Source organism: Littorina saxatilis, linkage group LG13 (assembly GCF_037325665.1).
Source record: "Littorina saxatilis isolate snail1 linkage group LG13, US_GU_Lsax_2.0, whole genome shotgun sequence".
In the NCBI taxonomy this organism is placed as follows: Eukaryota; Metazoa; Mollusca; class Gastropoda; order Littorinimorpha; family Littorinidae; genus Littorina; species Littorina saxatilis.
The window spans coordinates 39,195,286-39,212,373 of record NC_090257.1 but is presented as its reverse complement, the minus strand read 5'-3'; the positions used below and the strand labels follow the sequence as shown (position 1 = coordinate 39,212,373).

At 39.2% G+C, this 17,088-nt stretch overlaps 1 protein-coding gene across 1 annotated transcript in view; it reads left to right on the top strand.

Annotated features, from left to right (window-relative positions):
- The window catches only part of LOC138945694 (protein SPEC3-like), a 20,495-nt gene extending 3,864 nt beyond the window's left edge, over window positions 1-16,631 (top strand). Inside the window, exons 2-4 of the mRNA XM_070317181.1 lie at window positions 4,554-4,624; window positions 5,086-5,161; window positions 15,683-16,631. Of these exons, the coding sequence (XP_070173282.1) occupies window positions 4,554-4,624; window positions 5,086-5,161; window positions 15,683-15,703 (168 nt within the window). The 3' untranslated portion in view covers window positions 15,704-16,631. The remainder of the gene's footprint in view (window positions 1-4,553; window positions 4,625-5,085; window positions 5,162-15,682) is intronic.
- The last annotated feature ends 457 nt before the right edge of the window (window positions 16,632-17,088 follow it).

The window sequence follows — 17,088 nt, the reverse complement described above, 5'->3', positions numbered from 1 at the left end:
GTGACACTTTTGTCATATTTGGAGTAGTTTTCACAGTAAATACATCCGCGAAAGATAGCTCGCTTGAAAGTGTCTTACATAACAATTCCTTTCTAAATTTACAAATTACACAACACCATGAAAAATCATTATCGACCATCGCGAATCTGCTTATATCAATAACACATTACGACAAGAAAATTGGTTGATTAAAATCAACATGGCCGAAGCAATGTTTTCATAAAAGAAGCGGCACGGTATTGTACGGGCACATGTTGAATTTGGGTTACATGTGTTGCAGAGTATTTGAAAATCCGTAGGCATAAAAACATGCAAAGAAGAGTGATAGGTCCCTGTTGTGAATATAATCAAGTGGATAAATTGATTACTTATGCTTCATGAGAACGGCAAACAACGACACATGTTCACCGCCCTCAGTTAATTGAAGAAAGAGGGCGGCCATCAATAAATAGTAGAGCATAGTGCAATTTCATGTTGGCATCTTCTCCACTGAAAGCTATAACCCAAAGACTGAAGATCAAGACCAAAGTGCTTTACCCCACTTCTGACCCGAATCACCCCCCTCCTGCTAGGTTCACGTGCACTCAAGTTAACCTCTGCTTTGACCTGTGTGCCAGGAGTCGGATGGGAAAACTGTACGGTAACAAAACGAGACATGTCAGTCAGTCAATATTTATTTCAAAAACCCCTAGGGTTACATGAATAAAATAAAAATTGCAATAAACACGACAAAAAAGATATATGTATTAATGAGACACAACACTTCTAATTAACCGAAAATGAATCAAGCTTAATTCATAACAAAATAATTGTAATCATACTTTTTTTTACAGGAATGTATATGTTTCTGTGTTTGTTTTTGTTTTAATAAAAAAAAAACACGTGATCAAATAATCAGAACTCTTTCAAAATACTCTTAATAAAATATATTAAATTCAATAACTTTCGTTTCTTTGTTAATTCAAATAAATGTTTAAATTTGACTGCATTTGAATTTCTACGAAAATACAATGGTAAAAACCTTTTCCTCACATTTTCAAAAAAATGACACTGAAATATATAATGAAATTCATCCCCGAGTTCTCCAGACTGGCATTTAACACATATTCTTTCGTTATGTGGTATATTTAACATTCGGCCTTTCTGTATTGGTAATTTATGATTTAATGTTCTAAAACGTAAAAAAAAGATAGGTTATTGGGTAAAATGTTCAAATAATTTTCAAATATAAATGTATCTTTAAACAATCTATAATTCAAACAAGTTTCTTTTTCATTTAATTCTGAAAACCACGATTGTATATATTGATCTTTTAGGCATTGCAACGTTTTCAATTTAAACCATTTTTCAGAACATCGTAAATTAAACTGGTCATGCCAAAAACCACTAAGGCCAAGAGCATTTAAAGTTGTTTCAACATGTTTTAAATAGGGTGCTTCATATATGTTATTTACATAGAGGCGATGCAAAAAACGGTACAATACATTTGAAAACTTATTACTATTATTACAATCCACCAATTTGAACCAAAAACTAAATATTCTATTTTTTACGAGGACATCTAGTGGAAATTTGCCTAATTCGCCTAATACCATACACGTTGGGGTCGACTTTCTCAATTTCAAAATAATCTTATAAAAACGTAGCTGCAATTTTGTTGCTAAATTTACCGAATTTGGTCCCCATACTTCACAGCCATATAACATAATCGGTGCAACTATTCTATCAAACAATTCAATTTGTATATCTATGGACAACGACAATTTTCTACACTTCTTTAACAGGCTAAACATTGCTCGAGAGGCCTTATCATATAACAACTTTTGTGATTTATTAAACTTATTATTATAATTAAAAAATAGACCCAAATATTGAAAACCGAACACGACCTCAACTAATTCATCTTTGTATTTGAATACTGGCAAATTTCGTATTTTACCTCTTGAAAAAACAACTATTTTCGTTTTTTTGGCGTTCACCCGCAAACTCCACAGATCGCAGTATTCGGACAACACATTAAGCGAGTCTTGTAATGCTTCTGGGGATTCTGCTAAAATGGTTGTATCATCTGCATATAATAAAATAAACATTTTAAACATCAGCTCAGCGTCATCCGGCTGTAAGTCCAACATAGCAACCTCTCTTTCAATAGTAGGGAGGTGTTCAGTTTTATCAAACATATAAGCTTGTAAATCATTTAAATACACAGCAAACAATGCAGGTGACAAGTTTTCCCCCTGATGTACACCGGTAAAACATTGAAAGAAATCTGACTTTTGGTTACCTACCAAAACACATGACTTGGCTTTACTATACAAATTTTGAATAATATTTAGCATTCGCCCATTTATTCCAGCGTCAAACATCTTCTTCCATAGAAAAGCTCTTTTCACATAATCAAATGCTTTTTCATAGTCAATAAAAAGACAATAACCTTTTTCTCTTTGATAGAAAGTAATCAATAATACTATGTAAAGTAAAAATGTGGTCGAGGGTTGAATGACCTGCTCGAAAACCAGCTTGTTCTTCACCAATGACTGAATACTCATCAAAATAATCAGTTAGCCTATTATTCAGAACACTGGTAAATAACTTTCCAAAGCAGCTCGTCAGGGTTATACCTCTGTAATTTGCTGGGTCTTCAGCATCTCCCTTTTGTTTATACAAGGGGCGTAAAAGTCCAACAGACCATTCGTCGGGCATGTGTCCAGAACAAAGAATTACGTTAAACAGCTTTGTATATACTTTAATCAACTTCCCAGCAGAAGCTTTCAAAAACTCATTTATAATTTGATCATTTCCACAGGCTTTATTATTCTTTAGCTTTTTAACTGCTTTTAAAACTTCATCTTCTGTTATCATACAATTTAAATCAGCGTTATCATTATGTACCATTTCATTTAAATTAGATTCATTTTTATCAACCTCATCTTCACCTGCTGAAAACATACCTTTAAAGTGTTTCAAAAAAACGTCAGAAGAGACTTTTGGTAATTCTTCATTTTTTTCTCTTAGTGTTCCATTAATAATCTTCCAATACGATTTTGGATCATGGCTTTTTAGGTTTTTAATTTTTTTAACAAGGTCTGCTTGATATTTTTTAAATTGCTTATTTACTTCCTGTTTATAACTTCGACTTGTTTTGGTGCGGAGCTCACGCGAAAAGGCAGTCTTCATTCTTCTATGTACATTTTTTGCTTTAAAAAAGGACTTTCTCTTTTTCTCACATGTAACATTAAACCATGGACAATTTTCGGTTTTCCTTTTATACTGTTTCTTACCAAAATTATTTCGTTTAAATAACCCTAACTTCTGTGCACTACTCTTCAATATATTATTAACTTCTAAAACAACTCTATTAACTTCGTCAACAGAAACATTTTCTTTAAGTACTAACAATTCATCTAATTGTAAATCAATATCGTTTATCGATGAGTCTTCCAGACCACAGATATAATCAGTTTCCAATTCTGCTTTCCATTTTGGTCTTCCTTCGAAATGTTCTGCTACATTACAAGCATGCACTTCGTTCCCAACTTCATCATCACAATCATGACTTAAAACATTGTGTCCAAAAATACAATCAAGCTTAATTACCAAGGGGCAGTGAACATCCGAGAACATTTCGCAAAAATCCATAACAACAAATTCTTTGATGGTATGAAACAGGTTGGCTGATATCAAAACATAATCAACAACACTAACATTTTTACATGTAAATTTCCCGGTGCCTCTGTCTGATCCAACCCGACCATTTACAATAACCATATCTGATGTTTTACAAAAATCCACTAAATCATGCCCGAAATTATTTACTAACACATCTTGTGAATGTCTCTTCGGGATATAAAAATTGTTGTCACCTTCGTCAATTTCTCTGCACATATCTTGTGTTTCACAGGGCATACCAAAATCAACATCAAATAAATCTTCAGTGGTATCTATAAGTAATCCTGTTCTTGCATTAAAATCTCCAAGTAAGCACGCGCCTTCATGTTCAATAGTGAGGAATGCATCGTATAATTCGGTATAAACATCCTTATTCACATATGGTGAACCTTCTGGGGGAATGTACACAGCGCCAAAAAGTATATCTTGTTTTAAAAACTCCTTACTGAATTTAAAAAACATCATATTTTCACATAATTCTGCCTCACAAAACGTATAATATTTTCTTATGGAAACATCAACCTTGGATTTTCTTTCTTTAGTTTCATATACTGTAATAAACTGTACAATATCATCCTTGACTAACAACAAAATTCCTCCTGATTTACGTTTAAACTCCGAACCCATTGCAATAGATGACCGCTCCTGCGGCCATCAAAAAGCTCTAAATATGTAAAAAAAAAAAATATCGATTTCCTCTCCAGAGAAGGAAAACAAAGGCATCCTGTCAGGGATAAATGAGACCCGAAGGGAATTAACTCATTTTGACCTGAGTTCAGGATGGCATTCGAGATCAAACCAAATTCTCCGTTTTTCTGTGCAGACAGACAGACAGGCAGACAGACAGATAGAGAATTTGATAGTTGTCTTTTGTTTGTCTTTAGACCAACACCTCGTCGACTAATGTCATTGTCGTCGGGAACCAACCGGCTGCACAGACTGTCATCGTGCAAAAGTAAGTGTGTGTGTGTGTGTGTGTGTGTGTGTGTGTGTGTTTTTGTGTGTGTGTGTGTGTGTGTGTGTGTGTGTGTGTGTGTGTGTGTGTGTGATATGAATTTACTTGAGAAATTAAGTTGGTACACTTTTTTTAAATTAACGAATTGAAACTTGAGTTAGCTATTAATTATCCAGCTGTGATCGAGCTTGTTTTTTTTTCTCGATTGTTTTATGGGAGTTATCCCCCAAGCCCCAGAAAGGGTTAATGGAAGAGGTTAACTAAAAACATAATAAATTGTGAGTATGTGTTGGGGTGGGGGGTGGAGGCAGTGGAGGGGGGGGGGGTGGAGGCAGTGGGGGAGGGGGGGTGGAGGGAGTGGGGGAGTGGGGTGGTGGTGGTTTGACGCCTTATGTTTCAGAAAGTTTTACAGGCAAATTTGAATCTTTGTATGTAAAATTCCACTGTTCCGATGTTGACAGACGAGGAGTGAACCACTGCATGCACTGCTGCATCAGTTTCTTCTTCTTTCCTTGGATCATCGTGTGGATCATTCTGGTGAGTAAACCGTAATGTATTTGTCACGGTAGAACCAGCGATCTAGATTCTACCGGTAGAAAGTCCGATCAATCTTTTTACGAGGAGAATCGGCGATTCTGCCAGATCGCTGGTTCTACCGTGACATATTCACTGCATTAATGAGTGAATTGTTGACTGTGAGTGTGTGTGTGTGTGTGTGTGTGTGTGTGTGTGTGTGTGTGTGTGTGTGTGTGTGTGTCTGTCTGTGTGTGTCTGTCTGTGCGTGTGCGTGTGTAATTGTAAACTCTTTTTGTAAGATTAGCTTGTTACACGTTGTGGTTGCACATTTATTTCTGTGTATACAGAGAATACTACATGGCTTCCTATGTCATACCAGTTTTACACGAGTTGTGCTTTTAAATACTGAACTGCGAGCGAAAGCGAGCTTTTCAATACAATACAATAGTTTATCCTACATACTGTACTTACGTGTCTATTGCTCCAAACGTCTCTCAGTCGAAGGGCCCCAATTGTAGACGCTTCAATGGAAGCCTGGACCTCTCCGAAAGCTTCGTGTAATCTTTGAAGTCAAAGCAAAGAGACGTCACTCTAGAAAGCGATATCGTGACGTGTACGTTCTTAAAATTCGTCTAAGTGTTCTGTCACACACACACATGCATCACACACGTGCGCAGCCAGTCAACCACCGACTCAATAAGAATCTTGCATACTAAAGTTCCACAAACACAAATTGTAGTATAAGAGGAAATATTATTGTTCACTTATAAACATATTTATAACACATACACACACGCACACTTTAAAGTTAATGACCTGCTGGAGTAAATGGCTTATTTATCGAGCTAGGTAAAAAGGGTAATACTCAAGTAACCAACTGAGTCCAGCAGCAGAAAGAAATCCCGACGATGTAGATGTAGACAATAGAATGACGATAGAATGACGGTAGTAGGACGACAGTTAAAGGTGAAGCAGAAGACTGCACAGATGTTGATGAAGATGTTGATGTAGGTGAGATGTCATCTTCCAGTTAAAGGTGACACCAGAACTTGGTTGTTTCAGTCTTCAGGTTAACGACAGGACGACCTGAAATATGCGTAGAGTTAGTTTCATAGTCAATATCACGCTACCCTTTACCTGGCCCGTCTTATGCCAATAACTCCAAGCAGGATTATATGGACAATGGCAATACTGATTCACACACTCATATACCCAAATCACTCATGCTGGCAACTATTTAAACATATTCAAATTAGTGTTCAAACTAGCTACTAGCATCAATATATTAACAACACGATTTAACAATATTTCTTAAATATAATCATAACTATCATAGGCAAAGTACAACAAGTATACAATAGAAACCCATTATACTGCACTTGCAGACAAGCAAACAAACAACAAACAAACAAACAACAAACAAACGGCCGGTCGACTCGGACTCGACTCGGACGTATGCATATATTATGTATATCAAAGTAACAAACTACATGTCCCTAAAGTTATTTCCTATAACTCCGATGCATATATTACAAATAAAGACTCACCGCATCTCGGCCGCATGTACAAGACAAATCATTATGCCCTTCCCCAGTCCGGTCTCTGAAACCGAACCTACAGCTGCTGTAGCTGGATTCGCTGCTTGGAACGCAAGCCTTCTCCGAATGAAGTATTATTCCCCAGTTTCTAAATTCATACATCAAATAAACACAGTTCACAAACATCATAACGTAAATTACGAAAAGCACGAGAAAAACCATATAGCGCACCACCAGGCAGTAACGCCCAAACCCAAACACAGGCGCTTTCAGTCGGTCTTTTCTACATACAACAGGCGCTTGTGACATGTTCCAAGAATGACGTTTGTCTCGGTGACTCGGCATCACAGGCAGTGAAAAATCAGGTCCCTGCCAAACACGACCTCTTCACATGAACTGTGGTGAACGATATTGTTATGAAATGAGTGGTATCTACACATTTCGTAGAATAAAATGCATTGTAATTTCAATCGACTTTGCGTTTTAATGAAACAGATCCTGTGATTGGTCAGAATGCCCCAACTCATTAAAAATTACCGGTCACTAATTCTCGATAGTCACTCGCTAAAAAATCCATAAACAACCTGCTGGCGAGGCGCATTGATACAGCCTCAACTAGTCTCGGTTAGCTTTGAGGGTCATTTTACAAGTTGGAAATATGAAGTATACAACTCTCCTGTGTTCACTTTCAAGTGAATAACTATCGTTCTGATATCATTTTAAAGTGAAGCTAAAGAAACCTGGTATCGGCACTGCTGTGCATCTCCTATGATCTCAATGGTATCAAGGCACGCCTTTGCCGCGACAAGGTTTGCCAATACCGGCACTTGTCTTGTCTAGACAGTGACGTCATTCATAGATGACGCCAATCATAAATGACGTTTGTCAAGGGAACTTATGCTTTCAAGTGTTGCTGCTTCCAGTGACAGGAAGGTATAGAGATTGATCATTGTATACAATCAATTTATCATTGTATACACAAATTACACAAACGTCATCTTGTGAGGGACCAAAAAATATTGAAACTCTCGGATGATTTTTGTGTGTGGTATCAACCTCGACCTACGGTCTCGGTTGATACCACAAAAAAATCATCCTCGAGTTTCAATATTTTTCGGTCCCTCACTCGATGACGTTGTGTAATCTCTATGTACCAACGAAATACCGAGACCATAAGGTATGCGAAGTGATGACGTCGGATACGTGACGTAAGTTGATGCATGAATTCTTTCGGACTACGTCAGTCAATTCCAAAGATCGCTTTTGTGATGAAAAGAATTTGTTTTGAGTTTGCTGTCCAGAAACTCGTCAAAAAAGAAGGGAAAATGTATGTGAAAGAAAACAAAACAGGAGGAAAGTGGTACGATAGGAATACAGAGACATTATTCTTGGGACTTGACCCTTGCAGGTAGGTGGACTGAAAGTAGTGTGTGAACAGAACAGAACCAATTCTGTCTGTTTACCATCGCATGAAAGCAGGAAAGAGATCGTCGTCAGATTGAATTACAATAACATTAACACGCTTCCATTTGAAACTTCTCGGTCTTCATCGTGGATTGACGCCCTCCCAAAGTCTAATTGAAGCCCTCCGTCGCTTCGCTCCGTCGGGCTTCAATTAGCTTTTGTCGGGCGTCAATCCCCGATGAAGACCTCGAAGTTTCAAATGGAAGCATGTTAATGTGTAATTGTCATCATTTTCACGAGTTTTCATTCACAAACACCTGGGAAATAAATCTCATGTTCCCCATGCAATAAATCGAGGTGGTGAATGGGTTAGAGCTTTCAGGTGAAACGTGGATTGTCAAAGTAAAAGCCAATCAGGCTGATTGTTTGATGTGTGGAACCATCGTGGCTTTGGATTTGTGTTTCCGAGGACAACGATTGTAAGCATTCACTCTCAAAGACCCAATCAATGTTGATAATTACCGCGGCGACTCATGGTCAATTTGCAACTTATCTCTGTAATCGCAAAATACACAACGAAAAGTCATAAACACTTAAAAAGAAAAGAAATATGCTCAACACTTACTGAACTCACACGTATGATCGCAGCTCTGTACATTTTCAGACTGGAAGAAAAGCGTCAACAAGCTACGTTTGACGTCACATACAAGGTTGACGTGTTATCTCGAGCTACTGTGACGATGCTTTGTGACCCGGAGTTGGATTCTAAAAATTCGTCTCCCTGTGGGTTATTGTGCATTTTGTTGCACAACCAAAATGATGACAAAAACGATGTTTGGTGGCTTGTCGACAGACCAGCATTTTGTTGTTGGTCCTCGGGGAGCATATCGCCTTTTGTCTCATATTTATCAACCGCGGCCTTCGGCCTTGGTCGATAAAGATGAAACAAAAGACGATATGGTCCCCTTGGACCAACAAAAAAGCTGGTCTGTCAACAAGCCACCAAACATCTTATATTGTTGTTTGTCAACCTTCTTTTTATATTTAGTCAAGTTTTGACTAAATATTTTAACATCGAGGGGGAATCGAAACGAGGGTCGTGGTGTATGTGCGTGTGTCTGTGTGTCTGTGTGTGTGTGTGTGTGTGTGTGTGTAGAGCGATTCAGACTAAACTACTGGACCGATCTTTATGAAATTTGACATGAGAGTTCCTGGGTATGAAATCCCCGAACGTTTTTTTCATTTTTTTGATAAATGTCTTTGATGACGTCATATCCGGCTTTTCGTGAAAGTTGAGGCGGCACTGTCACGCCCTCATTTTTCAACCAAATTGGTTGAAATTTTGGTCAAGTAATCTTCGACGAAGCCCGGACTTCGGTATTGCATTTCAGCTTGGTGGCTTAAAATTAATTAATGACTTTGGTCATTAAAAATCTGAAAAAAAAAATAAAAATTTATAAAACGATCCAAATTTACGTTTATCTTATTCTCCATCATTTGCTGATTCCAAAAACATATAAATATGTTATATTCGGATTAAAAACAAGCTCTGAAAATTAAATATATAAAAATTATTATCAAAATTAAATTGTCTAAATGAATTTAAAAACACTTTCATCTTATTCCTTGTCGGTTCCTGATTCCAAAAACATATAGATATGATATGTTTCGATTAAAAACACGCTCAGAAAGTTAAAACAAAGAGAGGTACAGAAAAGCGTGCTATCCTTCTTAGCGCAACTACTACCCCGCTACGAGTATACGGTCTTGCTGAAAAATGGCGTTGCGTTCAGTTTCATTCTGTGAGTTCGACAGCTACTTGACTAAATATTGTATTTTCGATTTACGCGACTTGTTTTCTGTTCGTTTTCTTTCTTCACGAACAGAAGGCCTAGCTTAATGAAACATTCGTACGTTCTCTCTCTCTCTCTCTCTCTCTCTCTCTCTCTCTCTCTCTCTCTCTCTCTCTCTCTCTCGTCCCTCCCTTTTTTGGGAGGAGGTTAACCTGAAACTTATAAAATGTTGAATTTGCCCTCTCTTTCCTTTTCGCTCCCTCTCTCACGACAGTTTGGCATGCTGACATTTCCAGTAAAGTTCTGTCTGACTGTCTGTCTGTCTGTTTCATTCTCTCTTTCTCTCTCTCTCTCTCTCTCTCTCTCTCTCTCTCTCTCTCTCTCTCTCTCTCTCTCTCTCTCTCTCTCTCACTCACTCACTCACTCACTCACTCACTCACTCACTCACAGAATCAAGATTAACACCTCAGATCTCGGATTCTGATGTTGTTATTACCCAATATTGACGGACTGTGTGATGATATCTTCTGCTATGGTCTGTTGAGACAGTGATATCAAAATCGAGACCGGAGGTCGAGATTTTTATATCACTGTAGAAACAGACCAATAGCAGAAGATATCATCACACAGTCAGTCAATGTTAGATATATTGCTAATTCTCTGGACATGTTGTATTTACTGTAAAGAAATTACAAAAGTATTTGTCTCAGTTTTGGCTGTTCCATATCCCTCCCTCTGATTATTATTTCTTTTTGTTCACTCTTTTCTTGTACTTGTCAGTATTTTCAAATGTCTTTTCTTTCAAAAAGTCTTTAGTCACTTGCTCAACTAAATTCTGGGATCATTACATTTTCATATATATTTGTTTGTTTTTAAATTTAGGTGTTTTTGTTTTTGAAGTGGGGAAGCAATAAAGAGGTCGTCGATATCAAAACTGATATCGACGGAAATGTCGTCGATATCACTTTTGCACTGAGCTCAGTTTTGCCCAATTGACCAATGGAAATCCACGTAACATATGAAATAGCAATATTCCAGGTTACAGTACGTTACGCAGAGACCCTCAGCAAAGTAGAGAAACTGGTATACTTTTGTAGATAAGTGAATCAATTAGTTATACACGAATAATACACCTTGAGAACTTCGTGGAATCTGTGTGGATTGAAGTTAAGTTGAGAGGAGCACCTCCACTCCTCATAGGATTTTGTTATAGAAATCCCGCAGAGCGAGCAAACTGGTCAGATAACTTCACACAGATGTTAGATGCAGTTCTGCTCGAGTCAAAGGAAAAAATTCTGTTGGGAGACTTTAATGTTGATTTGCTTAAACAAAACAAGCAGTGGGTTGATATGATTAACCTCTATAATCTTAAACAAATAGTCAACACTCCCACTAGAGTCACAGGCACAGCATCCAGCAGTACTCTGATAGATCATATCTATGTTACTGATCACCATAATATTGTCGAATGTTGTGTTCCAGCCAATGGTTGCAGCGATCATTTTCCTATCTGTTTAACATGGTCAAGAAAGGGTGTCAAAATTCCTAAAGTTGGTCACAAGACAATACAATACCGCTCTTTTTCTCAATTTAATGAAGACACCTTTCTACATGAACTTTGGAATTCCCCACTATCTGATACTTACAATTTTACGGATCCGGACGATCAATCAATCAATCAATCAATATGAAGCTTATATAGCGCGTATTCCGTGGGTACAGTTCTAAGCGCTTGTCGAAGAGTTGTCAACACAGGACTAACAAAGAAACTAACATCTTCAGACGGACACGAACCCTATCACACACTAGCAAACCCTGGTAAACAAACAACTGTTTAACAACAATGTACACATCAATAGCTAGGTCCAAACAAAATAATATTAAGCACAAAGAAAACACCTCTCACAGAGCACAGCACAAGAATGTCTTTTGGGGCACAACACATCACATCGAGCATGAAAGTCGCAGCCAGCTACGGGAAGAACTGAGTCTTCAACCTACTCTTGAACGCGTCAAGAGAGGGACTCTGGCGAAGCTCAAGCGGCAGGGAGTTCCAGACGGAGGGGCCCGCGGAGGGAAATGCACGCTGACCAGCAGATGCGAGTTTCGAGCGAGGGATGTGGAGGCGGAGAGGGTCAGCAGCAGAACGAAGGGGACGGTCGGAGGGCTGGGTGTACAGGTCCAGGGAGGATTGAAGGTACTCGGGAGCAGAGTCGTTGAGACACTTGTAGACCAGAGTGGACAGTTTGTAGGAGATTCGGGTGTTGACAGGGAGCCAGTGCAAGGAGCGAAGTAGGGGGGTGATGTGGTCTCGCTTCGTCTTCCTCAACGTCAGCCTGGCAGCGGCGTTCTGGACTCGTTGTAGGCCATGAATGGATGAGGCGGGGAGGCCAGCCAGAAGGGAGTTGCAGTAGTCCAGACGACTGAAGATGAGGGAGACAACCAGCTTGACACAGGCGTCGTGGGTGAGGTAGCGACGGATGGAGGCGATGCGTCGTAGGTGGAAAAAGCAGGTCTTGATGATGAAGGAGATGTGTGTCTGCATGGAGAGAGTGGAGTCGAGAAAGACGCCAAGGCTCTTGACAGCAGGGGAGAATGGAACAGTCGCGTCATCCAGCTGGAGGTCGGTCACAGTGAGGGAAGCAATCTTCTGTCGTGTTCCAACGAGAAGGGCCTCCGTCTTCTCACTGTTCAGCTTCAGCTTGTTCTCAGTCATCCACTTCTTGATGTCAGTGAAACAACTGGAGATGGATCCAAGGAGATCGTCAACGTCCTCCGGCTTGGCGCTGTTCTGGAGCTGCGTGTCATCGGCAAAGGAGTTGTAGTTCAGGCCGTGGCGTTCGATGACCAGGGAGAGGGGTTGGGTGTACAGGGTGAAAAGGACAGGGCCGAGGACAGATCCTTGTGGGACGCCGAAGCGGACAGGGACAGGCTGAGAAGAGAACGAATCAGTGGTGACAGTCTGAGAGCGGTTCTGGAGGTAGTTCCTAAACCAAGAGAGGGCGGTGTCATGAATGCCGAACGTGGAACTGAGGCGATCGACGAGTAGCTGGTGGTCGATCGTGTCGAAGGCCGCGGAAAGGTCCAGCAGCACAAGGGCAGAGACGAGACCGCTATCTGTTGCGTTCAGGAGGTCCGTGGTGATTCGCAGGAGCGCCGTCTCGGTGCTGTGGTGAGGGCGGTACGCTGACTGGTACACTGGCATCAGCGAGTTCCGAGACAGGTGGGCGCTCAACTGCTCCAGGATGATACGCTCCAGAAGCTTGGAGAGGAAGGGCAGGTTGGACACAGGACGGTAGTTCTTCAACTCGTTGATGTCAAGGCCGGGCTTCTTGATGAGTGGGCGGACAACGGCAGACTTGAAGCAGTCGGGAACGACGCCTGTGGCCAGGGATATGTTGATGAAGCCCTAACACATTGGCTTAGTGCCTTCAATGATATATACGATACACATGTTCCATGGAGAATACAGAGAGTTAGGCACATTGTAAAACTTAAATGGTTTGATAATGATTTACAACATGCCATTGACCATCGCGATTTTTTAAAATCGGTTGGCAAGGAAGAGGAATACAGAGAACAGAGAAATAAGGTAAATTCACTTAAACGAACAAAAAAGATAAAATATTTTCGTGACCTAGCCTCATCAAGTTCAAAGCAAAACTCAAAGAATATATGGAAGGCAAAAAATGAACTTACAAATAAAAAGGCTGCCAGTCATCCGAGTTGTATCACGGACACCGATGATTTAAACACACATTTTTCTAAAATAGCTGAAAATGTCATTAAAAATGATAAGTCCAAATTAAATGATTTGAAAGTTTTAGAAGAATTTTGCAAATCAAAACAAATTTCATGTCAAGCAAAAATTCCCCTTCTTACAGTACCTGAAGTTTTTCACGCACTTACACACCTCAAGCAAACAGGCACCCGGGGGCTAGTCGATGGGCTTGATGGTAGGATTCTTAAATTGTCAGCCCCCGTAATTTCTGAAACACGTACCAACATTTACAATCTCTGTTTAGACAAAAAATACTTTCCAGTCGCCCTGAAACAGGCTAAAGTCATTCCTCTGTTTAAATCAGGTGACAAAAGAGACCCCTCAAATTATAGGCCAATTTCCATTTTGTCTGTGTTATCAAAACCACTGGAAAAGCATATCAACAAACACATCCTAACACATTTCAACCAAAACAACTTATTCCATCCTAAATAATCAGGATTTAGAGCTAAGCATTCCTGCCACACTGCCTTAATCTCTCTTGTTGATCAGTGGTTGGACAAAATAAACGATAATGAATTCTGTGGTGCCATTTTCGTAGACTTTGCAAAAGCCTTTGACGTAATTGATCACACATTATTGCTTAGAAAATTCGGTTTGTATGGCGTCGGATATGATACTATCAATCTTGTTAGTTCATTCCTCTCTGACAGACAACAGACAGTTCTTACAAACACTAGAGCATCGAGCATGCAAGCTGTAGATTACGGTGTACCACAAGGATCGGTATTAGGACCTCTGCTCTTCTCAATATATGTTAATGACCTCCCCCTTTATATTCAACATTTATGTGAACTTTTTGCAGATGATACCACAATTCACTCCAGTAACAAAAATTTAACTCGCTTATCAGAATCCCTCCAAGGGAGTCTAAACCAGCTGACAGAATGGACTGACCTAAATCACATGTCTCTTAACCCAAAGAAAACCAAATATATGATAATTACAACTAGACAAAAACGACAGAATTTTACCTCAACTGGTCCCGATTTAATGATTGACGGCAATATAGTGGAAAAAGTCGACCATCACAAAGTTCTAGGTGTCCACATCGATAACAACCTGTCTTGGTCAACTCACATTAAACAACTTAGTAAATTAGTGTCAAATAAAGTGTACCTCTTATCTAGAATTAAACATTTCCTTAATTGTCAAGCCAGGAAGTTATTTTTCACTGCTCATATTCAGTCTCTTATTGATTACGCATCCACTCTATGGGACTCAGCAAGTGATAATTCCCTAAAGCTACTCAGCAGATTACACAAAAGAGCGCTAAAAGTAGTATTACTCAAACAGACTACTCTCACCGACTCAGACTGCATCAACATAGGGGTCCTACCTCTAAAGTCAAGAATGAATTATAACAAAGGAATAATGATGCATAAAATTATGACAGAAAATGCACCCAAAACCATTTGTTCAAAGTTCTCTTTGAAGAATTCGCACCACTTTATAAAACTAAACACTCCTCTTCCTAGGATAGACCTATTTAAATCAAGTCTTGTTTATTCAGGAAGCAGCCTCTGGAACGCTCTTCCGGACGCCCTGCGGCAATCCACCAATACGGATTCTTTTAGAACCAAATATTCTTTCCATTTTATGAACTCTATGAACAAATAAACTTGATTGGTATGTTCTCTTTGTAAACAGTTGTTCATTATCGGAATTATGGTTTATTGTGACAAAATCACGAAGATTTGGCTCTGTAATACATGTATTGTTGCAAAGTATGCTTACTTTGCGTTTATCTTCATTGCTTTACACCCAATTTTGAACACTACCTTATGATCTACAATGCGCTTCATGTACATAAACTTATATGTTCTACCATTACTGTTTTTATGTAACCTTTTTTTTCCCTAGTCATAGTTATAGTAAAATAGTTTAGTCCCTCTTTAGGGCGAGGGCCAGATGCAAAAAAGCATATCTATGCTTATTCTTGTCACCCTCGAAAAATAAAGATTTGTCATTGTCATTGTCATTGTCAAATACACACAGTGATACGTGTCTTTCATGTGTGTTTCAGTGCATCACCGATGACTCTTAGATTGCCAGAAGCCGGAGGCTTTGCAGGTCACGTGGTTTTCTTGTGACGGCACGTGATCTTTTCTTCAATGATAATGAAGAACAAAGCGGAGGTTCCAAAAGAAAGGAAGGAAGATGAAGAAGGAGAAGGAGGAGCGATTTTTTTTTTAACTGCGGTGTTCATCTATAATCACTTGAGCTTGGCAAATATTTGTTAATCTAGCAAGTACACTAAAATACGTTTTCCTTTCGCCTTCCGATCACACATACACACACACACACACAAACACACTCACACACACTCACACTCACACACACTCACAAACATACACACACACTCACACACACACACACACACACACACACACACACACACACACACACGCACACACACACGCACACACACACACACACACACACACACACACATTTGTAATGTCAGAAAAAACCCATATCATAGACTCAACACTAAAAATGGGACAGTATTTTGGAGAAAAAATGGGTAAAACTCGCACAGAATACGTTCGAGTTACGTGCTTAAAACCGTCCGCATGTGAACATTTTATTGATTTTTACATCAATCATAACGGAGTGCCGAAGATGTTCACATTTTATTTTTTTTATTTTTAATGACAGCAGAAAAATAAGTTACAATCCGCACGACAGTACAAAAGCTCATACTACTATCACTACTCATAAGTTTATTGCTCAAGAAAACTAAACAGAAAACAACGATGATCCAAGTATGTACCTTTTGGTGTTCTCTGTGACAGGTCCCATTTTTAGAAAATTCAGTGTCAGATCATTATTGAATTGTGGAAGCTTTTTTCTCTGTTTATGCACAATCGACGTCTTCCATGTGATGCGTTACCAAGATATTCTATTGATCAATAAATTGTTGTTTTGTTACTGTACTTTTGTACCAAACATAAATGATTATTGCATTTGTATGTGTCGTGTTTCCCTCTTCTTGTGTATAATTATATGTAATCGTGCGTGCGAGCGGTTGCTCTGCACTGTGTGCGGTTGTAAGTACTAAGTGTGTGTGTGTATATATGTATAGGTTACAACACGAGTGGTTTTTTATATGGCTTGTATTTCAGTCAAGACCCAGCGGATGAATATCATCGGGAGACACGAGCCTTTGGCGAGTGGCTCTCGATTGATATTCCCGCTGGGTCTTGACTGAAATACAAGCCATATAAAAAACCACGAGTGTTGTAATCTGTATATCCCATTCTACCATCAAACACAAAGTGTAGACTACTAGCGGCACTGTTGCGATCTGTGCAGTGTAAAACAGTGTTGCCAGCGAGACTTGGCCCTTTTGCAACCTTAAACTAAGTGACCGTCGCTGAAAAAATAAAACGAATGAGTGCATCGATAAGTACGCGGTAACACTACTTT